The 24,527-nt window shown below is 41.1% G+C and overlaps 1 protein-coding gene and 1 non-coding gene across 3 annotated transcripts; one reads left to right on the top strand and one right to left on the bottom strand.

The window, feature by feature from the left end:
- The first annotated feature begins 1,832 nt into the window (after positions 1–1,832).
- Positions 1,833–24,320, top strand: LOC117761359 (protein kinase C delta type-like). 2 transcript variants are annotated; one of them, XM_034585175.1, is made up of 17 exons: positions 1,833–2,093; positions 14,471–14,601; positions 14,794–15,066; positions 16,929–17,097; positions 18,041–18,072; positions 18,171–18,256; positions 18,525–18,654; positions 18,748–18,848; positions 18,957–19,041; positions 19,275–19,399; positions 20,679–20,852; positions 21,070–21,161; positions 21,301–21,363; positions 21,530–21,668; positions 21,923–22,111; positions 22,275–22,403; positions 22,875–24,294. In XM_034585175.1, the coding sequence occupies exons 2-17, from the start codon at positions 14,493–14,495 to the stop codon at positions 23,031–23,033; spliced, it is 2,055 nt and encodes a 684-aa protein (XP_034441066.1). In that variant the 5' UTR covers positions 1,833–2,093; positions 14,471–14,492; the 3' UTR covers positions 23,034–24,294. The 2 variants fall into 2 exon arrangements, with proteins under 2 accessions (XP_034441066.1, XP_034441067.1); XM_034585176.1 differs by lacking the exon at positions 1,833–2,093 and adding an exon at positions 10,386–10,406 and having other exon boundaries at positions 22,875–24,320.
- Positions 15,347–15,418, bottom strand: trnae-cuc. The gene has a single exon. It is a non-coding gene; the product is annotated as a tRNA-Glu (tRNA).
- Positions 24,321–24,527: the final 207 nt, after the last annotated feature.

A 24,527-nucleotide genomic window follows, 5' to 3' on the forward strand; every position in this document is an offset into this window, starting at 1 on the left:
ACGTCAGTGACTGTACTGGACAGACAGACAACATGATGAATCTTTGAATTTGATTGGGATGTAATCTTTGTTACAACCACTAATTATAGTTCAGAGAGATGTTGAAATTACTAGATTAAAGTTTGAGCCTGGCTGCAAACTTGTTTCCAGATACCAAAGCTTTCCGTGTGGTTCCAAATCTAGTGTCCTCTGCTCCAAATGTCTGTGATGGTAGTGATGACTAACTCCAGGCTCACTCAGAAATCTCCATCAGCATTCAACCCTGCTCACCTATTCTATACGTCATTGTTATATTCTCTTTAGAGCTACAAATCCCCTTTAGGAGCTGAGACAGCCTGGCTAAATTTAACGGGTTATTTTCTCTTAGTCATATGGTATTTGGTGTGTGTGTGTCTGTGTGTATGTGTGTGTGGTAGAGGGGTGTTTGATGACTCAGCACCACATCACCACGTGGATATCCGTGTTTTGTGTAGGAGAGGAGTGGGAGTGTGGAGGGGCTGTAGGCAGAGCCAGTATAAAAATAAAAAACATGGGCACTCCTTTTCAGATTACAGTCCGGCTGTATGCCCAGATATTTAAAAGTGCTAATCTGCACAATAACATTGTCACTGATTAACACTGGGTCATGGACTCTCACCTGTCTGGGGTCGAATATTATCTCCTTCGTCTTTTTTATGTTAAAAATTACGTGACGACTGTCACACCAGTCTTTAAAGGTGTCAATGTCATCAGTACATTGATGAAAGTAAAATTAAAAGTACATTGCAGGGCAGTCATACCGGTGCAACGAACTTAAAATCACTGTATCATCAGAAAATGTGATTATTTGGCCGGCTGCTCCTGTATTCATTAGTATACAGTGTGTAGAGGAAAGGAGAGCTGCCTTGTGGCACATCTGTGTTACAGTATTAAATCCTGCAAAGTGAGCTATTTACCCTCACCTGCTGGGATCCCCTGTGTGTGTGTGTGTGTGTGTGTGTGTGTGTGTGTGTGTGTGTGTGTGTGTGTGTGTGTGTATCTGAGAATATACTTTGCTTTGATTTCCTCATTTGTGTTTTTTCCTGCCAAATACACTTGAAGGAAAATAAATGCTGTTGAACTTGCAAAACGTTGTATTCACTTCCTCGTGCTGCTGTGATACCGTGTCAAGTTTGTGGTTAAGACAAAGTGAATTCTGGGAAGACGCTGCATTATTCATGCTCACCTGCAGCTGGGAACATTTCCAATTTCCAACGTAAAATATCTTGTTTGCAGAGTTGTCAGTCCGGTTCGGTCAGTGCTAAGCAAAGATAGATCTTTTGATTTCACTGTTTACCTGTATGAGCTGCGTGTTTAGTGCTAAAGCTATGTAGTTTCCCTTCTCTCTTTGTCTGTGTGTGTGTGTGTGTGTTTTCCAGGTATTACTCATGCTGTGAGGACCTAAATCTGTCACATGGGGTCTTATTTATGGGGAGAAAAAGCAAGGCTCCGTAAATCAATTAGTTTTAAGGTGAAAACATGTTTTTTAAAGTTAGGTTAGGTTCAGTTTTACAGTAGATTTAATTTAAGATTAGGTTTAATTTAAGGTTAATGTTATGGTAAAGGTTTAGGTTTAGGTTAGGGTTGGGGTTATGTATGGTTAGGATTGGAGTAAGTTTCTGGGAAATCAATCTAAGTCTATGTAATGTCCTCTGAAGTCGCGCGCACGTTCGCGTGTGTGCGTGTGTGTGTGCGTGTGGGCGTGTGTGTGTGCGTGTGGGTGTGTGTGCGTGTGTGTGTGTGTGTGTGTGTGTGTGTGTCTGTGGGAATTCACCTGGGTGACGTCACACGTTCACTACACACTGCATCGCGCGCTGCCGTGGAGCCGCAGTACGGAGCCGAGCAGCCACAGAGGACAGAGGAGACAGAGGAGACAGAGGCAGAGGACAGAGGAGACAGAGGAGACAGAGGCAGAGGACAGAGGAGACAGAGGCAGTCAGTTTGAATGAACAGCAGCGGACTCGAACACTTCCTGAAGCACCACTGAAGAGAGAGTTTGTGAAGTGGCACTTCCAGGAAAGACCGAGATTCAAACGCCAAACCCACGACAAACCCGAGGCGGCTCAGCGGAGGAGGTAAAGTCACAGTTTGGCGTCAAGTTAGTTCGAGCTTGTAAAACCAAAAAAGAAACACTTGAGCTCGGTGTGTTACAGTAGAGACAGTTACAGCAGTACGTGTGTGTGTGTGTGTGTGTGTGTGTGCGTGTGTCAGCTCTCATACTAATAAGGGGACTGTCTGGCTTCGGGAGGAATGAGAGCGTTACTGTGGCGGAATGTCTCCCTCCTCTCTGCTGTAGTTGTTGTTACGTAAGTTACGTTGAGCCTTGTTTCAGTGCTCGCAGGTTCACTGCATGTGACTAAACTTCCCACTTCGCCGCTGACACTGAGGAAACGGGGTTAAACGCACCGCTACAACAAGTGTCGTATCCTACACTGCGGAAACACAGCAGTCTGCTGGAAAGTGAAAATGGAGCCAGGTTCAACCGTGGGGTTCAAGTTTGAAGTTGTCCCAATAGATTCCCTTTTAAGTTTAAAGACAGATCTGTGTGTCTTCTGAGGGAAGGCTGTGGTTTTAAACTCTTCTTAATGAGCTGAGAAAGACAAACACACGATAAAACATTTGACAAATCTGATGTAGAATGACTATCACACTGCTGACTGTCAAATCACAACAGAAACCAAAGAGAACCCCTCCCTTCCAGACTTGTACTTTAATTAATCAGAGTATATATATCCACTTGTTTTAACTCATGCACAATTAATCTTTGTGACGTAAACTAAGGGTTGGACAATATGTCCAAAAATGTTTAAACCAGTCGATATCTATAATTATCTTGATAAATCTCAAATTATTATGTCTTGCTTTGGTTTTAAACTCTCTATGAGCAGAGAATGACATGCACATGATGAACAGCAAATCATTCAACAAATCTGAAGTAGAACAGTTGTGTGTTCTTACTGGGCTTCTACAATACATAAGCATTACATTGATATATATTGAACTTTTGCTGTATTACTATTGATGGAAATTCTATTGCGATAAAAATTGATATTGTTTTACTGCCCGCCCAGAGCTAGTTAATATTTATCCTAACGCCCAGCAACATGACCAAAAGCCAGAAAATCATTGCAGCTATTTAACCCTTTAGACGAAGGGATTCCTCTTATCTTTGAGTTAGACAACAAACCTCCCTTTAAAACAACTTAATTACACTGACATGCAATAAACAACACATGTTGTTATCGTGCTACATTTATGTTTATAAAGTAGTTCAATCCCTTAAAGTGGCTTATTTCAGGGCATTTTAGTTAAAGTCTACAGTCAAGTGGTTCTCTTAATGATACTTAATCTGCCCTGACACTAAACGATGGACTGTTCTTCCTGTGTTCTGAGTTGCACACTTGTTCTGGTCACACGTTCATGCGGTTCTATTCATTCTAGAATAAGGGGCTGCATTGGTAACAGGGAACATAGCGGACCCCAGTGGACTGGCAGAAACCGAAACTATGAATTTACCTTATGGTGTTCAGTTCTGCAGGTCGCATACAGTCAATGTCTATAGTGCATATCTGGTTAACGTCATATTTTTTCAGTGGAGTTTCAGTAGACTGTAGTTTCTCTTTGGTTTCTGGTTTGACAGCAGCCAGTGTCATGGTCATTACAGAGACAATACAGGTTATGAACCGCAGCGCTCGGCTCATTGTGTTTGAACTAGTATTGAAGCCAGTTTTATGCGCTCAGCTGTAACTGAAGTATGTGAGTCTGAATTGATCCGTCATGCCATTGCAATCAGGTTGGAGCCGCACGTAGTCATCACCCATGATACTGGCATCTGTTTGTTGCCATGAGTACGTCATTCTCATTGTGTCTTATGCTTGGCCTGTTTCTCAACCATCTACTTAACACAACAGGTGATGAAGGATTGTGAGTTACCGTATGTGATGGCAGTGTTGAGCTTAAGGGAAGTGTCTGTGTAAAAAGATTACCCTGCATTCTTGTGGCTGAAAATAACTCTGAATCCACAGTAGCTGACATGACTTGTCAGATCCACAGGTCCACTAAACACGTTGTCCTGTTTGGAAATATTTCCCTCATTGCTTGTGAAAGTCTTGTGTCAAACACTATGACACAAGAACCTCTATCCTGTTGTCATATTCTGGAGGTGCTGCAGCTTTGTGAGCGCAGGTAACACTATCCGCCTGCAGTTATTGGTGTGTCAATATTGGCTTGTGGCTCCATGAGCTGCTCGGAGGACACGGCTGGGGCATCTGCTCAGTCAGGACTGGAGACACCCTTAAACCTCAATAGAACAATATGCTCACAAACACCTCGCCTTCTTGTACGTATTCATTATTCATTTTGATACAGGATTGCAGAGTGGGGTAAGCTTGAACAGAGCAAATGAAATGTAAAACCTTCAACTACAGTAACAGCTGGGTATTAAAACAGCTCACTTTTTAAAATAAAATCAATCTGTGCCTGACAAATTGCACATTAGAGCAGTCAAGTACTGAAAGTTGACATAATTAATTTTGTGGTTTCAATTTGAATTTGGTAAATCTTGCTGCGTTACTTTTTTTTTTGTTGCACTGCTCTTTGTGAGGAGGCAAAATTCAAATAAACACCAGTACAGTTGAGAAATTTGGTTTATTTAATTGAATGGGTGTTTTCTTCAGTGCATCACCACTCAACACATTAATGCACTGTACAAAAAGAAAAAGTATCATTGTGGCAAAACATCTACAACACAATTTAGTCCCAGTATCTTCACAACTACGTGTTCACTTTATTTAATGTACTGTAGAATGTTAAAGAACCCCTAAATGTCACCACACTACACTACAGTGCTTTTGATATGATGAATAGGAAGTGATTCTCTTAAGAGAACACCTACAGTTAAACACACACAAACACACACGCAGACTCACACAAAAACTTAGTTGCCGCAAGTTTGCAAAATCAATGCTGGGTGAGTATTTGTCCTTGGTCCCTCTCTCTCTATCAAACACTCTCACGCACGCATGCACGCACGCACGCACACACACACACACACACACACACACACACACACACACACACACACACACACACACACACACACACACACACACACACACACACACACTACATCATAGTATCCTACTCGGCTTTCCTCGCTCAGATGCTATTTTGTCTGACTTAACCAAGGCTTTGTGAACTGTGAGCTGGGCAGAAATGGACACCGCTCTTAATGCATGTGGAGAGAACACACACACACTCGCACACAGTGGCAGGATTAATTCCATGCTCGTATAGCAGGTTTTGACGCCATGCCAAAGTGCTCAGTAATAGAAATAGAGATAGAAAATCCGAAAAGGTTAACCCTGCACAACATCTGAGGTTTGTGTCATTGTGTACTGTCAGTTCTCACATCCATTAGGCAGACAATGACAGCTTCTATTGATTTGGTCTGAGGTGAATTCACAGTCAGTATTAGTGGAGTATAGGTATCGCAACAGCCACTCATCTGACTCTGACCTTGAACCAGCACCACCAGTTGTTCTTCAAACTTAAATCTCTTTTCTTTCTTGTACTACTTTGTGTGTGTGTGTGTGTGTGTGTGTGTGTGTGTGTGTGTGTGTGTGTGTGTGTGTGTGTGTGTGTGTGTGTGTGTGTGTGTGTGTGTGTGTGTGTGTGTGTGTGTGTGTGTGTGTGTGTGTGTGTCCCCGTGCGAGAGAGAGAGAGCAAGAGTTCGCTTTTCCCGTTAACTGGGGACTGAAAAGTAAATTCAGTGGATGAGGTTAAGGTTAGGGTTTGGTCAATTCTCCAGGAAATTAATGTAAGTCTAAAGTTTCCAGAGTTGACCTATGACAACGTGTGTGTGTTCACCCGTGTGTGGTTGGTGAAGGGGGTGTTAGACATTAACCTTGGTTAGTGAAAGAAAGGAAGGCTTTGATTCTTTCAAGTCAGCCTCCACTGAAATTCATTAAAGGCTGCTTTGTTCTAGGTTATTTGTGTGTGTGTGTGTGTGTGTGTGTGTGTGTGTGTGTGTGTGTGTGTGTGTGTGTGTGCGTGTGCGTGTGTGCGTGCGTCAGGGCACTTATGTACTTCTGGACAGGGTTAATACTGTAACAACACATACCATCGTGCCTCAGCGCAAGACTTGTGGATTAAGGAAAGTTTTGTAAGACTTGGTGTTTTGCATGACTTTGTTTGTTGTTTGGGAGTAGAAAAGAAAATCAAATGATGGACTGGGCTCAAAGTATATTACCTCCGTCAAAGAGGTAAAGCTGCCTAGTTATTTTTCACTGCGTGTATTTGGGTGCAGATCTGGATCCAGAAGAAGATAGAAAACTTCTGAAAGTGTTGAGTAATTTAAAAAGGCAGATAGATGGGTGTGCAGACTTGACAGGGGTACAGTATGTACTCTCTGTTCTATGTCCTACATGTGTGGAGCTAGGAAAGCAATATTGCAGCAGCAGATGCCCACTGCACAATCAACACTATAACCACAACTATAGAACAGCCTTTTTCAATTATGATCGTTTCATTTCCAATGTGCTTTGAGCTATAATAAAGAGCGGCTTCGTGATGCAATACATGTTTACACTCACATCTACACAGGTTATAGGTACAGGTGTGGTCTGGCCTGCCCGACTAACCATACTTGTACAGGTTCATTATAATCGTGTGATGTTTGTTCAGCTCTCATTTTCTGAGCCACCAGCTGTTCTATAGTTTGACCAATCATGTTTGAGCAGTTAGGTGTCCGTGTTGAGAGGCAGAACACATTGACCTAATTGTCTTTTTAATTTATCTACATATATATGCAGATAGCTGTTAATAGAGATGTCGTCTGAACATAAAACCCCCACAAAAAGTGCTGATGTTTGTGTTTTGTGTGGAGAACCGTTCTCACGCTGGTCAGATTGTAAACAGTGTACGGCAAATGCAAGATGTACTCTTGGCTTGAATATTCACTGTTTACACTTGAAGCTCCAAAATATTGGTCTTTGCCCCCAGACATTAATTCATGATCAGATGATAGCCAATGGGCTTCGAGATTACTATGAAGTAACCGCAAAGGTAACACAAAATGGTAGGACAGGGACAGCAACGTTTTTTTTTTACTCTAATAAACAATGTTTTGATCACATGGGATGAAACGACAGGACTCATTTTCTCAAATTTCTTCCTTGACATTTCCTGACTTTGGTTATAAAATGTATTATGTGAACATGTCAGTTCAAGAAAGTGTCACCTACTTCCTGGTTTTCTTGACAGTAGCTTCAGGGCAGCAGGTGATTCAGCAGCCTCCAAATCTGATGCCCTCTCACATGATTTGTTTGATATCACCTGCAGCTCTGGTTTAGTGATCTGTGTACCTACATCCGTCATCTCCGAGCTTTAATTACCATCCTGTCAGGTCTGTTTTCATCGCTCACTGATGCACTGATAACATAATTACCACCTAAGGCTCTGCGATGTGTCCAAAACCTCATGTCCTGACAGAGGACATTTCATATCTAGATAATGATACGAATCTTCACTTTGTTGTTCAGTCCTTTTCTTGGCCATTTGAATTGGGCCTTTGCAGATGTAAGTTACAACAGCAACGGTTATCTCTTTCAATCTTTATGATTCTCTGCCGTGGACAAAAACCTCTTGCAACAAGTTTGGCATGACTCTTGCACCTGTGGTAAAGGAGGATAGTGGTGTTTGAGTCTGTTTGATTCAGTCTGCAGCTGATTAATTTTCAAGCGCAGTTTTCTGGGCCATGCTAGAACGCTCATACCTAAACCACGTCCATCATATAGCCATTCTTTGGGAATGACTTGTTTTGTCTTGGCTGGTCATAATGAGTTTTGTTCTGTGTCATGTTTACCCTCCTCCATGTTTGTTTGCGTTCCCCTCATGTGGATTTTCTGCCTGAATCCGAGCTGTGTGGAAGTAGGCAAAGCCCTGTCCAAATAATGACTGAATCCTAAAGCGTGATGTGCACAGTGACAAAACAAACAAAAGAACATAAAAGGAAACCATAGACATTTTTCTATCATCACATGATATATATTGTCATGTCCCAGTACCACCTATTACAAGTATTGGCCTCATTGAAATACAGCAACTTGAATATTATTTTTAATTATCAGGGTTATTTAAGTAAATTTATACAGGAAAAAGTTTTTGAAATTGATGATTTATTCAGATCACATGAATTCAGAAAGAAATGTTTTATGCAGTTGCTGATAAAATTCAGATTATAATGACAATTATTTTCTTCCATACTCTCATTGTGTCATTTCACACGTTTTAGTTGACCATCGCCAGCTGACTTACTTGTACTGAAAATGAAGATAGTCCGTCAGGTCAAAATGTATCTTCACACAGAGTGAATGAAAGGATACTGTACGGGTACGTGCTGCTCGTCTCGAAGATGTGTCTCAACGTTTCTCATCCAAGTGAGTTTGATCAGTACCTCTGATCTCCTTTTTTCACGTAACACAGTTTGACTTGACCGAGGAGGAAAGCAGAGGTCTTACGAATAATAATGGCTGCACTTTGTTCAAATATCTGAGTAAATCCTGACAGTGTAACAGTGAGGCAGCACACACAATGACAGAACCTTGGAACCAAGGCAGCTCAATGTTAAAAACACCTGTGCTTTTCAACCTGTCACATATTCAAGTATCTTAAAAAGGAAAAAGGTAGTCTGCTGAGTAAGCAGAATTTAAACCCTTAAATACAACTTATTTTTACATAAATTAAAGTTGTAGTTAACAATATTAATAAAGGCTGCATTCCATTTAGCTGAGACAGATTCACAGTCGCTGGTTCTCTTAAATAGTCTAATGACATTATTATAACTCAGTCATTGTGATAGCTCTTAGTAAGATGTGTGTGTGCTACAAAAAGATAAAATGTCACCTGTTGTCCATGCTCAGTTTTAAGTGCCTTTGCTTAATTCTTTAAATATAAAAATAATTGCAAAATTGCCTTTATTTGCCTCACACTTCAACACCATGAGCACAGTAGAAACTGTTGCCCCTTTAATACACAAACTCACAGTTTAAGTGGACTGAGTTTAATCAGATCAATTACGATAAATCTAATCAAAGTCATAATATGTTGTATCTGGTTTCTTTTTGATTAGTGACTACGACCCATAGACATCGGGCATCTACTGCAGCCGTAGTCACTTCTTGTTTGTTTTGGAGACTTTTGCCTCCCAGTCTGGGAGTGAAGCACATTTTCAGTGGCCTTGGTGTCAGGTAACTCACCTCAGTGTCCAGACAACAACATTCCACTGAGGCCATGAAAAATGTTGGGTTGTCTTTAGGATCTGTTTTCTGCTGCATTTTACCAAAATCGTGGGACTATGTATCGAATAAAATCCTCAAGTGTTGACATAAACACCCACAATGCATGCTCCTTTTGGTGTAAACAACTCTTGGCTCAGTCGTCAGAACAAGGATTAACCCTTCAACAGTGTTGTATCATCAAACATTCACACTGTGAATGCGACTCAGAATCCCTTCCAGCCATTCTGCAGGCAGCTCTGTGGCCAACAAATACAAAGGATTCCCATCACTGGTAAATGAAATGTCTCTTCCGTTGAGTTTTCGATGACTGTTGCTGTCACTCTCTGTGTAATTGTACCTGTCTCTGCTCAGACATGCTGATTAACGGCTGACGGTTAGGAGCTCCCAAACCTGCCAGACCGGCTCGTTCACTCTTTCCAGTACATGACATGTCTTATAATTCAAAACATACCAGACCTCTGACTGCATCTACCAGCGTGACTTTAATGATAACCTATCTTATGTGGACGCTCTTGCATCTCTGTCTGCACTATTGTGCTGTTTGATCCATTTTGGGTAATGGAGGATTTGTGTCATATCATGTAAATAATCTATATATTCTACCTGCTAATTATTGAAACATACTTTCTGCTGCCTGTTTATGACATTTAATGATTATTAAATGTGTCAGGCGTCATTTTTTGTATAAGAACTCCTTAAACGTCCTCAGGGCTAATATGAGTGACAGAAGAAATGTCAAGTCAAGAGTCATTTAATGGCCTGCTCTAGTTACTAATGTCATCTGGTTGTCATGTTTTCCACATACTGTGCCATCTTCCAGTTTGTGTATAATTTATGGATTATTTTGTGTTGTGCAAAGTTAGCACATGCAGCACAGGCAGGGAGTCCAGCCTTGCATTTCTCGGCAGATGTTTCAGGCGAGGACAAAAGCTAAGGATGAATTTTAAGAGTAACTAGAACTCTCCAGTAACTCTTAAAATGCTGTTCATGTTGCTGGAAGTTGAAATCATTGTGGTTGGATCCAGTGAGGACTAATCTGGTTCTCTCATTCAGTCTGGTTTCTGCTCATGTCCACTGGCCGGCTTCCCAGTATGTCGCCTATCAGTTTTTTTTTTCTTTCCCTCCCTCTTGCTCTTTTCCTCTACCCACCCCTTCCCCAATTGCATGTGCTCATTTTTTCCACTCCCTCTGGGGAAACAAGGCTCTCTTTTCTGTGTGGCAGAGCCGATGTATGTGTACACAAGAGCGAGTGTGTGTAAAGCCGAGAGAAAACTGGAAACAGGCTGCAAAATGTATTTTTAATATACTTTTGCATGTGTCCAACTCAGACAGTGATTGATATTGTATTTGTATGTGTGCCTGTCTGTGTATATGCATGCTTAAGCCATACAATGAGAGCTCCAACAGTTTCTCGACCCTCCTGACCTCACTCAGAAATGGTTGCTTGTTTGTGTCCTCTTCACAGCTCAGGGTCACACAAACGTGTTCTCAGCCTGGTAGAGTCACGGCAGAGAAGTGGATGATTGGAAATTTATATCCAGAAATATACCAAACATGTCAAGTTGATGCTAACATATTTTCATTTACTGTAGTGCAAAACATATCTTCACGCTTAGACACGATGGTTGTCATAATTTTTTCTCCCAGCATCCTCAATGCCCCATCACTGGACACTTTCATAGACCTCCTGAAGTCCACCTGTTCACAAAGACTTTTGACCACTAGTTACATTTTCTCCAGTTCACATTTTCTGTCCTTTTTCATTTTTATTTTATTTTTCCTTACTTTGCAAAGCGGCCTTAGGCCCCTTGAAAGGCACTGTATAAATCCAAGTTTTTATACTTATTATTTTGACCATCGAAATCAAGAGCATTGATTATTGATTATTACAGTATTATTAGTATTTCTGTCCACTCCAGCCTACTTGGTCACATGTGGCATTTGTCCAAAGGGAAAAGCAAAGTCGAAACTGAGACTAGCATTACCAAGTAGTTATGAATCTTTGTCGTTACAGATTGTGTGTTCATGTGTCGTCGTAATAATTGGAAAAATTTGTTCCTGACGGGGAAGATTCACATAAACTCAGGTCGGAAATGTTGGTACTCGTATTGCAGAGTTGCTGACATCATCACTAATAACTAATTAGCATGATTTTACAATCAGTTCTAAATAGTATATTATTTGATAAGAATGTCAAATGTTACATTTGTCACTTGCAAATTTCATGTCCATCTCCCACAAACACCCAACACCATACTTTTTAGCCATTACAGTCATTTTAATGATTAACATACACATTTTAAATCAAGTATCTGTTACACCTGATCCTTTTCTTTGCTCTTCATTATTATAGAAATATTGGAAACAGGTATCAATGTGTTGTTTAAATGCTCTAAGCACATAAATACAACACGTTGTTTCCAGCATCCATGGTTTTTCCATATAAAGACTATTGAAGGAGCACCTGAATGCACAGTAAGTTACTGTCAGACAGTCCAAATAAGTCAAAAACAGGTCATATATAATTGTGGTAACCAGTTAACTTTAAATCAAACTGGCCACTGAGTAACTTCTGGCTTAAGGAGCAGTTATCAGTTAAGTGATGGCTACTGAGTCGTCAGTTGTCTGGGATATCACCCCAGCAACCTTAGGTTTTGCAAGCCTGCCTCAGTACGGCTCTGCTGCCTCCTACACAACACAGATCCCGAGGGGTTTAGTTAATCAAGAATTATGTCCAGCTGCTCACAGTTATACACATGAGAACATACACCTGAGATTTGCTCTGTGTGGGAACAGTAATGGATTGTTAGGCAGTTCCCAATGGGGATTCCAGAAAAACAGTGTATGTTAAAGTGGAGATCTCCACAGGAAAATGGTTAAGAGCTTAATGTCTTCTCTCTAAAATTCTGCATTCAGATTAGTCTTTAGCGGACAAAATGAAACATGATCTGATCCAACCAGAGCTGAAAATAGCATCTACACTAGTCTACTTTACAGGCTGAGCAGAATACATGTACACACTGTTTATCTGGCACATACTGGTTCAGTCACCTCAGGACCTCATTAGGCATTCAGCAATGTGAAAAGCATCAAGAACTAAAACAAAACGTGTCTCCTCATTAATGATTAACCATTTGAACAGAAACAGGAAGAATACAGTACTTTATTATCCAGGGGCTTCATGTACATATTCATGCTCAAGCATAAGTGAGTTTGTATGTGCATTTTGCTTTTAGAGATTACTGCCAAAAAATGTATTTTTATAGAGCAGATTAACAACATTGAGAATTTAGAATGAGATGCTGTTTTTCCTCAAAGCGCAGACGTGGGTGTCTCTGAAATGACTATTAAACCGAGATTATGTCAATGGAGCAAGCAACTAAAGCTTCAAGAGATCAACTTAAGGAACTTAAAAGCTCACAAGAATGCTGTGTGGAAATTCTTGGAGGATTTCTGAGGGATTTTTTCGCTGTTTGGGGAATCAGAGTGTAGGCTAATATGGCCTCCGGTTCCTGCTAGTGTGTGACGCAGCATTTGTGTGACTCGAGTGTGAAATGGTGGCGATAACATCAAAGGTTCAGAGAGTGTATAAGTGCAGTATTCTCCGCACCATGAGGATTGAATGCCTGACCCTATGTTTAGAACCTGTTGTAATTTATGCTATTACAAGGCCCCTTGAATGGAGGAAGTGTCATTATGTATCTGTTTTCACAATAAGACAGTTTACTATTCAAGATGACTAATTCACTGAACACTGTGTACTAAAAACTGAAAACACAAGACAAGGGTTTGCCCTTGTGGTACCTTTCAAGATGCTGTGGTGTCCTGCTGCTACTTAATAGAAGAACATTTCTAGACACTGACTTAATCACACATGTAAGCTCTTGTATATTTATTTTCTGCATTAGATGAACACATTTTATCATTTTAAAGTTCTCAGAAAAAGTTCAGGCCCCCATTTCCCTGCTAACCAGATTTTCTAATTTAAAAAATATATAATATGCATTAATTTTTGGGTTGTATTTATGTATGTATAAACAGTGTGTGTTCATTTATTATACTACACTTCTTTGTAATTATTGGGTTCAGGAACCACTTTAAGAAGAAGTACACAGATCACGTGGAAAGCAGTGGTGAGCGAATCTGTCAATGGAGCAATACAGTCTAAATGAAGCAAGAGAATGGACACTTTCGCAAGTTGTGTTTTCTGTTTCATTTGTTGTAGCAGAAGTGTAATATAAAATGTTCACTTCAGTGTTATTTTCAAGGAATGTAAAGAAAGATCAAAGAATTAATTGACTAGAGTCTATAACTTAAAATATCACATTTCTAAGATTTGGCATTTCAGCTTAATGCAAGTCTAGATTATAGTCTAACATTAAAACAGATGGAAAAGATTTGGAAAGGATATTTTCCTGTAATATAGTAAAAAGCTGCCTGGATGATCCCTTAGCAAAACAAAGCAATAGAACTGCGAGGTGTTCTGGCCAACTAGTCTGTTAGGAGTGGCCCCCGAGCCTCAGCCTACACCACCAACTGAAAAAAGAAACACTAAAGGACTAAAATGTAACCAAACAGGACAACCACTAGCTCCTCTGCAAAATAAAATGAAAACCTTTTGTGCACTCAGAATCGCCAGGGCTGATGCTAAGTATAGACAGTTCTCTTTTACACCAAAATTACAGGGTATATGCAGGTTTTTAAATGTGGGTAAAACTGCTGAAAAAGATGATTAATTGCCAAAGGGGTTTGTCCCTTCTTTGAAAAAGGGGCTTTTGATATAGTCAAAACACCTTAAAAGAAGAAGGCCAGAGCCAGAAATTTTCTCGGCCAACTAAAGTTACATAGAAACTTCACGTTTGCCTTTGTCATTAACACTGGAGCTTTGTTTTAAAAGTTTGATCTTTTTGACTTTCTGTCACTATGTGTCTCAGTTCAGGAGGACCTCTGTGTTCCCTCATCCATTATTACTGGCAGATAGTTTCCTAAGTTTGTCTTAAGTCTGTAGTTTTCATCAGAGAACAGTGACTCTTTGTGACTGACTCTCTTCTTTCCTGTTTTAAACACACACTATGAGTGACGATAGTAGAAGATAAGCATTGACGTGTGGTGATATGACATTTTCTAACTCTGGCCCTGTTTCTCTGTTCCAGGAGGCGTAGGTGAGTGGTCACCATGGCACCCTTCCTGCGCATCTCTCTCAATGCTCATGACCTGGGCGTTCTGGCTCCTCAATCTGAACCTCCCATCTGTGCCATCAAGATGAAGGAGTCTCTCAACACAGGTATGTACTGACGCACACATCCTCAGTGTAATACTGTTAACAGTCACCATCTGCTGAGCTCAAACGTCAGTTTAGTAAACTTCAACAAGTCCAGGTAGTTTCTGTTAGTTCATGTGCTGTGACTGTCCTGAGAATGAAAAAGTAAAAGATGATCATTTTCTTCAAATGGATGATCCCAATGTTCTTTCACAGAGCGAGGAAAGACCCTGGTCCAGAGGAAGCCCACCATGTATCCAGGATGGAAGTCCAATTTTGATGCTCACATTTATGAGGGGCGTGTCCTAGAACTGGTTCTCATGCAGAAGACTGATGAGCCATTGGCCAAGGCCACAGTGGGCGTGTCTGTACTGGCAGAACGCTGTAAAAAGTCCAAAAACAACGGACGTACCGAGTTCTGGGTGGACCTATATCCTTCAGGGAGGATCCAGGTGGCTGTACAGTTCTTCCTGGAGGACAGTGATGCAGGTAAAATGTCTACATCTTATAGACTCTGAACATTTGTTTTAATCTAGAGTGTTTTTAGAACATTAAATAAGTTGCAGATCACAAAAAATACCCATAATATTGTTTATTAAAATAAGCAAATTCAAATAGAGAATGTGGGTCTGTCTGGGTGTTGTATGATCAGATTTCAGTGACAGTTTTCTAGAAACAAAGCACATGACTGTCATTACGATTGGTTTCAGATATTTTAAATCCTTACTGGTGACTGTAAGCATACTTCTTTCAATTTTAAAACATGTAGTTCCCTGACCGGGAATCGAACCCGGGCCGCGGCGGTGAGAGCGCCGAATCCTAACCACTAGACCACCAGGGAAGGGTATCTTTGATTCATGACGATAGTCTTTCGACCTCAACTGTGAGGACCACCACATCCCTCTTGTCTCTTTTTCTTGCCGCCTCCCTTCGGTCTTTTCTCACCCCAGAATCAGTCTCCTGCATTTTGTGTGATATGCGATGCCCTCTACTGGCAGAAAGGATCCTCATCTGGTGTTTATTTCCCTGCGCTTTCTGCAAACAACCTCACATGTTAGTTACTGTCAGCCTCTCTGAGGAGTGTGCAGTTGTCATTCTTTGGCCCAACTGCAAAAAGCTATCCGTCTAAATCACATTGTGCTTTTCAGTTGCGGGAAGGAAACCAATGTAACTGCAACAGTTCTTCATGTTCATGTAGACATTTGTCTTTGGGGCTGGCTTTACATAGAGGCCCTGTTTGTAGTCCTCTGGTTTGAAATGGAGATGATAAACTTGTAGGTTTGAAGAGTTTTCATAGAAGTGCTCTCTCCATATTTGAGGTTATTAGCTGCCATTAGCCTATAGTGGTCGGGATACTTTACTGGAAACAGATGATGGCTCACTCCCCTGCAGGGAACCCAACTCACTGCCTACATGGAGTGGACTGGGTGAGATTTACCAACTGGTTCTGGTTAGGAGAGTTACTTTTGTGGGAGTGGAACAGTCGGGGGTTCTCTGTACAGGGTTGGAGGGGGTCATGAGAAGGAGGTGTGCCTACTGTTATGAAAGAGATCCCTACTCCGTTAGCTCCCTCCTACACACTCCACGGGTTTCCTGAAAAGCAGAGTATTTTTAGGTATGTGTGAACAGCCCTCGACGCTGTCTGCCTCCCCTGTCTGTCATTGCCCCCTCTCTCTCTCCCTCCCACTTTCTTGGCTCACTGAAACACTGTCCAAACACAAACATCTGTCAGGAGAATGGCAGAGAGGAAGTTGGCTTATCTCACTCACCTCATCACTCTTCCCACTTTTCCCCCGTCTATCAATTCTCTCTGTGAGGCTACTCCTTTTTCGAGTTGTTTTTCTTTCTGAACTCCTCCATAACTCCCACCCACTCTCCCTATCTCTTCCAGAGTCTCTGCTTTCTTTGTTTACTTCTCCCACGCCTCCTTTTACACCCTTCCCTGGTTGACTTTTGACCCCACCCTGTTGACTTGAGTCAACTGCAGCCGCTAAAACAGAAGGGCATTATTCTGTGTTTGCCATCCAGTTCCCAGCATTGCCTGCGGCCTCCTTCTTTATCAAATAGGGCTTTTTGACAAAGTATCCCTTGGATATTTGAGTGATTAATTCCCACTGTGATGTCATTTAAAAGCCCACAGTGCTTGATCATCATTACAAGCTAGACTGTTAAAAAAAATTAGGGTGATTAATTAAGCAAACAAAAAGTCATTGTATATGCTTTTGAAAATCAATAAAGAAGGGAGTTTGATAACGCTTCACTTCAAAGTTCACCCTGTAGTCTTTTAGATTTGAGCAGACAAAGTACACAGTAACTCAGTTTGATTTGCTTATGTAAATGTTTCTCCTCAGAGTCTATGAAGTCGTCAGTGAAGCTTCCTCCGGAGGATGGAGTCATGACCCTCAACAGGAGGAGGGGAGCTTTCAAGCAGCCCAAGGTTCACATGATCAAGAACCATGAGTTCACCGCCACTTTCTTCGGCCAGCCCACCTTCTGCTCTGTGTGCAGAGAGTTCCTCTGGTAAGAGTCCTGCCTTTGTTACGTGACAGCTGATTCCACTAGGTCACTGTTACACTTGTGTGCTTTAGCTGGTTCACATATCAAATACTTCTTTCTCTTTGACATTTAGTGTTTTTGAGTTCCAGGGAGAGGCTTCTGTTTGGACATGACTCACCCAGAAGCAGCTAATACGCCTGTCAGCTTGTTTTTATAAAGGGTTATTATGATCAGCATTGTATTTTTTATGAAGATGCCACTGGCGCAGCTTTAATAAACTCTGACCATTTGTGCCATCACCTACTGAATATTCTCTGGCCACCAAATGGGACAAAAACATCAGTTGGCCAATAAGAAAAGCCGGGCCCCCCCCGTGGGTATTTATCAAAAGACCAATTAGTTGCAATTCTAGTTTCCTAAATGGAACAGTGCCGGGGGGTGGGAGTAATGGTAGAAACAACAGCAGGGCTGCTATTGTGGGAATGAGTCACCGTCTAGGGAAGTCCCACAAGTCTATCATGATGTTTTCCAACTATGTCAGCAGGACTAACCTGTGAGCCAAACTCCCTGTCTCACAAAATAGTTGTTTATTTTCTCTCAAGAGACAAGCAGGAGGAAATTTAAAGTTGTGTGTGTGTGTGTCCCGACGAACCTTTTAATCATGATCCAAGATGTGTATGAAAAAAACGTAAAACCCCTTAGTCACTGTTATTCAGTTCTCTCTGCTTTTCTTAGGGTTCTTTATTTATATAATATTTTGAATAATAATTGTCTGACAGGTCAGATGTAGATTCAAAGTTTTTGCACAATGGAGACGGTCAACTTGTGCATTTTATTACAATACATAAGTGACACAGTCACAGTCCAAGTAATGAAAAGCATCTTAATTATATTTGTCTGGTATCAGCAGCCATGTTTTTCTCTCCTCTTTTTAAAATTTCTTTCCATCTCTTTTATTCCATTTTAGGGGGCTCAACAAGCAAGGTTACAAGTGCAGACGTGAGTGTTTATTTAATTGCTATCCACATTTTTTACAGATGTTATCCTTTTTCTATTCATCTCACTTATCAAAATATGTCCTTGTTTATTTCACTCAGAATGCAATGCGGCAATCCACAAGAAGTGCACCGAAATTATCATTGGCAGGTGCACTGGAACGGCAGCGAACAGTCGTGATACTGTGGTGAGCAGAAGTTAATGTTCTCCAGCGTGAAAGCAAAACTTCACCTCAGATCTGATACTGACTGTGAACTTGATTTGCAGCATAATCTTTTTATTAATTCTTCCAAGCTATGATTCGAAACTGATTTAATTCTTCTCTCCTGCTTTTATGGCTTATGCCCTGTTATAAAGTAGAACATTAATCATTAATTTGATCCTTGTGTAATTCCAGGCATATATGTAACATTATGTGTGTGTGTGTTTGTGTGTTTGTGTGTTTGTGTGTGTAGTTCCAGAAAGAGCGCTTCAAGATTGATATGCCACATCGTTTCAAGCACTATAACTACAAGAGCCCCACTTTCTGTGACCACTGTGGCAGTCTGCTGTGGGGTCTCTACAAACAGGGCCTCAAATGTGATGGTGAGTCCCAAGTGTTCAAGTAAATGTTTTTTCTCGGCCATCCTTTCATCGTATTCTCCCTCACAACTTGACATTTGTTTCATCTATGAACAGACTGTGGCATGAACGTACACAGTAACTGTCAGAAAAAAGTGGCCAATATGTGTGGAATCAACCAGAAACTCCTGGCAGAGGCTCTGTCTCACGTCGCCCAGGTTAGCACCGAAACAAAACATTTGAGTTTGTGTTGATTGTGTCAAGTCAGTGTTGAAAAATATGTACGTTATCATAATTGTTTCAGCAAATATATATTTCTTCCTCAGAAATCTATGAAGAAGCCAGATGACTCCGAGGCAGCAGACGTTGGGATCTACCAAGACATCCAAAGTGCAACAGTAGACCCTAGTGGTAAGATGTGTTCATTGTAGCAACACACACACACATATACACTGCAAAGTCATTTGATTTAACTCCAGTTATATAATGTTAATATAGGTTTTGTATAATTTGAAATCACACTCTAGTTAATTCCAGTTACATTCTGAAATCTTAGCTCATTATTGTATGGGTCTGTTTATGTGTTTGCATTCAGGTTTTTCTTATATGTTTACCTTGTATGTGCTAACTTGTATTCATGACAGGTGGTAAGGGGAAGGCAGGAGAGGGCGTGAGCCCAGTCCCAGTGGCCTCGACAGTCCCCCGGGTACACCTCACCTTGAACCACCTGGTGTTCCACAAGGTGCTGGGCAAAGGCAGCTTTGGAAAGGTGTGTCCCATGATCCCCATCTCTGAACATGTTCCTGAATTTAACATGAGATGTTTGTCCATACACAAAACTGTGTAAGCCAGTGTTGTTACGCATACAAAGTAAGACCATCAAATTCCTCCTGATGTTGCCTTGGTGTGAATATTAACTCAAGTCTGAAACCATTAGAAGTGAAATTACTAAGAAAATTAGGAATGTGAAGATGTTTGAAATGATGAGAGGTGATACAGGTGAGCTCTGATGGGCACTAATCCTAAAGAGACAGATTCTTATCACATCATGTCTTAGTGCACTCCATCATCAAAGTCTGCCCCCTCCGTCCTTCAGCCCCATTTTTTATGCCTTTGCACCAGTGACAGCTGTAGCTCAGCTGATCTGCTTTCAGTGTCTGTCCATAATGGATAATGTGATATATTAGGAACAACTTGAGGGAATTACTTCAAATTATGAACAAAGGTTCACTTGGAGGACAAAGGTCACACATCAAGGTCAATGTGTCCTCACCTTTTGTGAAGTCAAAATATCCGGAGATCTCTGATGGCATCTCTTACATTTGGCTTGAACATGCACTTAGATTCAAGGATGACTTCTGTAGAATTTGGTGGTCAAAGTTGAAGCTCACTGTGAGCTCACAACCCACGTCTTTGACCAAGTCAAAAATGTTAATGCTTATTATGACACAATATTCTGTGACAAAAACACACACTGGTTTTATTTATTTTCTCTTGTAAATGTTATAATCTATAATTTAACAGAGACTATCCATGTTCTTTCCTTATAAAGTTACAACTTAAATGTTAAATATTGCAAGAAATGTTTTTTCTTGCAATATTAACCTCCCTCTCCCAGCTCCGTAATTTATTCTTCTCTGACTATGGTGTCGTACATTTTTGATGAACTAGGCTAGCAATACATCAGTAGATCAATACTTCCCCCACTACTTGTTAGATTACTTTCTTCATGTACTGGAGTGGGAGATGGTTTTCAGAGCTGTGTTACTCCATCAATATAGATCCCAGTCAACATTTGACAAATCATACAGCCTTTAAAGGCTGACCTATTTCAGGAAAACAGAGACACAAAGTAGAGAAGTTTAATTTATATCCAGGCCCATTGTATCCTGGTGGCACTGCACTGAGATAGAGCCGCTAAGAACAACAAAAACAGCAGGAGATATGAATAACTTCCTCATCTCGATTTTTTTGCTATAAATATACTCCAAAATACTGCTGTGATCACCCTGATGAAGTGCTCATGCTGCGTGACTCTGACACCCCAGGTGCTGCTGGCGGAGCTGAAGGGACAGGGTAAGTACTTTGCCGTGAAGGTTCTGAAGAAGGATGTAGTTCTCATGGATGACGACGTGGAGTGCACCATGGTGGAGAAGAGAGTCCTGGCCCTCGCTTGGGAGAACCCCTTCCTCACACACCTCTACTCCACGTTCCAGTCTAAAGTAAGCAGAGACGTACTGAGGGTTTCACGATTAAAAGCTTAAAAAGCATCTTCTCTGATAGGGAGTCAATCTGGGTCAGGATGGCAAGAGCAACAATTCCCAGTTGTTCATAAGGACCCACACACCCACCCCCTTTATCTGAACCCCGTCTCTCACTGTCTCCTCATGCCTCATTTTTCTGTGACCGTGAGCTGACATTAATGTGTTGTTTGCACAGGAGCACCTCCTCTTTGTGATGGAGTACCTGAATGGAGGCGACTTGATGTTCCACATCCAGGACAAAGGGCGCTTCGATCTCAACAGAGCCACGTGAGTAAACTAGGAAACCACGTTAAGAAACATGAGTGCCTTGGCAGTTGTCATTTTGCACAATTGAGGATGTGTATTTAATGCTATTATTCACAGTAAAACAGTGTTTAATGGTTGTTTTGTACATTTCAATCCTCAGATTCTATGGTGCTGAGATAATAGTGGGACTGCAGTTCCTCCACTCAAAAGGAATCATCTACAGGTTAAAAAACATTTTGCATCAGTGTCTAGAATCTATATATTAAACTTCAACAGATCAGTTTAGAACTAAATCTCTTTTTGGATTTTAGACTGCAGTCATTTTAGCAGAATATACTGTAAAAAACTGATTGTACTTTGGAATGAACTCTTTCTGTGTCTTTCCGTAGAGATTTGAAGCTGGACAATGTGATGCTGGACAAGGATGGACACATAAAGATTGCAGACTTTGGCATGTGCAAAGAGAATGTGTTTGGAGAGGCCAGAGCCACAACATTCTGTGGAACACCAGACTACATTGCACCAGAGGTTCGTCTTAAAGCTTAGAGTACATTTTTTTAGTATTATACCATAACGTTCGCCTTAAAATCCTACATACATATTTATTCTGCTGTATTGTTTAGAATTAATCTTATAAAATCTGAAGGGCCATGTATTCCTTCATTGTTTTGCAATATATGCCACCCTGTGGCTGTTAGGAGGCATTGCAGTGTCTGTAGTTACATTTCCTTTATGTCCTTATTCTCCTTATGTACATCTCATGTATCTGTCTCCGATCATAGATCCTGTTAGGACAGAAGTACACCTTCTCAGTGGACTGGTGGTCTTTTGGTGTGCTAGTGTATGAGATGCTGATTGGACAGTCACCTTTCCAAGGTGATGATGAGGACGAGCTGTTTGAATCCATCAGGTCGGACACTCCTCACTACCCTCGCTGGATCTCCAAGGAGGCCAAGAACCTGATTGAACTGGTGATTAAATAACGTTCTTAGACACACTTTGTCCCACAAAGGCAAATACATCCTAAACATGAATAGATGTCATTGTAAGCATTTCCTTTTTTCACAATATAGTATGAAAGGGAGTTGTTTTTGCTGTTTCGGTAGTGAAATCAGTTATATCCTGTCATTTTAGTTGTTTGATCGAGACCCCAGTCGGAGGTTGGGCGTGGTGGGAGACATCCGTAAACACTCCTTTTTCAAAACCATCAACTGGCCAGCACTGGAGAGGAGAGAGGTGGACCCCCCTTTCAAGCCCAAAGTGGTATGAGCCTATGATTTTTTTATTCCTGAATAACCTATGTGCTGCCAGCAATCCACTTCAGTTAGAAAACTCATGTTGGAAATATTTATTACAGCAGCAGAACGTGGTCAGAGATTGGATTCTGGGCTCCTTATCACTCCCAACAGATATGATTGCATGAAGATAATAATGGGGCATATTTATGATGAACTAATAAACCTTAAACTCCCTGTCCGAGGCTGCAGGAGGATGAGGGAGATGAGTCACTGTCAGGCAAAGGGAGAGATGGGAAATATCTGCAGCTTAAATAGACAACTAAAATAAGAGGATATGTATAATAGAGAATTCTGGAGAATGAGACATGTCACATGAGTGGAGCAGTGGAGCCAGAGTTGACTACCTGAACTTTCTAGAAAGCATTGCTCCATTTGTGTAAATATTACTACATGCATCCTGGATACCAAACTGAAATCCCTGAACTACCTCCCACAGAAATCTGCCAGTGACTGTAGCAACTTTGACAGAGAGTTCCTGAGTGAAAAGCCTCGCCTCTCCCACGCAGACAAGAACCTCATCGACTCCATGGACCAGACCGCATTTGCTGGCTTTTCCTTTGTCAACCCCAAGCTAGAACAAATGATAACCAAGTGAACATGCAAAATGGTTTCCCTGGGAGCACGGTCCTAGCCCAGCACCCCAAAACAGGTTGTTATCCTGCTGTCTTATCAACTGGATGGACGACAAGAACATGAAAAGATTTGGGCTCGACTATGACTTATGCACTTCCTCTGTCAGAGGATGAGATAAAATAATACTGTTGTTTGCCAATGTTTAAACCAATAATCATGTCTCAGCGGTCAAACGTGTATAAAGGAGTGTAAAGCTGAAGGAAATTAAGGGAGATTCTAAAAGAAACCAATGTTACTATAATCAATGCTGGGGGGGTGGTCAATTCTGCATTTTGCTGTTTCTTACTTTTCTGTGATTTTTTTGTTGTTGTCATGATCACATCTTGAATCTGTACAAATCGTCTATTGGACATAATTTGAATGAATTTCTCTACATTTGAATTCACAGGCATGTGCACACGCCCCTTATTTAGTCATACAAATATATCCACCTTGCATCGCACACGCATGTCAGGAGAAGTCAGTGGTACAGACAGTATTCACTCTCACCCTGTGTTGCTTTGCCCGCTGTATACCCGCTTGCACATCCCCATCTGGGAGTGTGTGTTAGCACATGCACACCAGTGTGTGGGTGTGTGCAGGTATTTTCTTAGATGCAAATGGTGCTGCTGTGCCCGGTAACATTGTCTGCTTTTCAATGAATCCTTGGTTTATCCAGTCGTCATAGGAAGAATTGTAGCACAAAGCTGGGAGAGGGAGAGTGGGGGGTTGTTAAATCCCTCTGAATTAAGCTTATTGAGGAACTGTTCCCCTCGCACTGCACATTCACACACACCTCAAAGAGTGTGAGAATGTGCGTTTCTGTTTTTTTAAATTTAGCAGAGACATCTGCATGTTGTCTTATTTTCTTTTTTGTGCCACTGATGTCAAACCTCAGGCTGCTCATCAAACTAAAGCGTAACATAAAACAATCGATCCGCATGTCATGCTCGGGTTCATTTCCTGGGTTGTCAGCAGACTTACTGGAAAGAGCTGTAGCAGCAGTGTGGTACTATACCTGAAGGATGTGTGTAGAAGGATGTGTCATTTTGTGTAGGAGGGAGGGGCTTATTTCACTGGAAACACAAAGTCTTTGAGATGTATTATATTACTTGAATGTAGGAATTTTTAACATGAGAATAATAGTGCTGTCTATGTAAAAAAAACAATATGTACGTAACCATGAGCTGTCTCCTGAGTTAAGGGTCTACTTTTTTACTCTCCTCGTCTTTTACATCTGATTATAAATAAATATAATATAAACTCAAAATGGATGTTTGCTTGTGGATTTATTTTTGCATTTTACATTTATCGTTGAAGACTTGTATGTCGCAGGGCTTCATGTGTTAAAATGTATTCATGTAGCCTATTGTAAAGACATACCGTAGAATTTCTACTATTGTGGCAATGATTCTGCATCACCTGACCGCAGAAAAGAAGAAACTCTATGTAGGAGGACCTGTTGGGATTTACTGCC

This window comes from Hippoglossus hippoglossus, chromosome 5, assembly GCF_009819705.1.
Source record: "Hippoglossus hippoglossus isolate fHipHip1 chromosome 5, fHipHip1.pri, whole genome shotgun sequence".
In the NCBI taxonomy this organism is placed as follows: Eukaryota; Metazoa; Chordata; class Actinopteri; order Pleuronectiformes; family Pleuronectidae; genus Hippoglossus; species Hippoglossus hippoglossus.

What these genes read in the sequence shown, in the direction of transcription:
- LOC117761359 (XM_034585175.1), top strand. Translation starts at nt 14,493, where the DNA reads ATGGCACCCTTCCTGCGCATCTCTCTCAATGCTCATGACCTGGGCGTT. An exon ending in GCAAGGTTACAAGTGCAGAC is followed by an intron (nt 18,073 to 18,170) that starts GTGAGTGTTTAT and finishes TATTTCACTCAG; the next exon opens with AATGCAATGCGGCAATCCAC. An exon ending in CCCCTTTCAAGCCCAAAGTG is followed by an intron (nt 22,404 to 22,874) that starts GTATGAGCCTAT and finishes TACCTCCCACAG; the next exon opens with AAATCTGCCAGTGACTGTAG.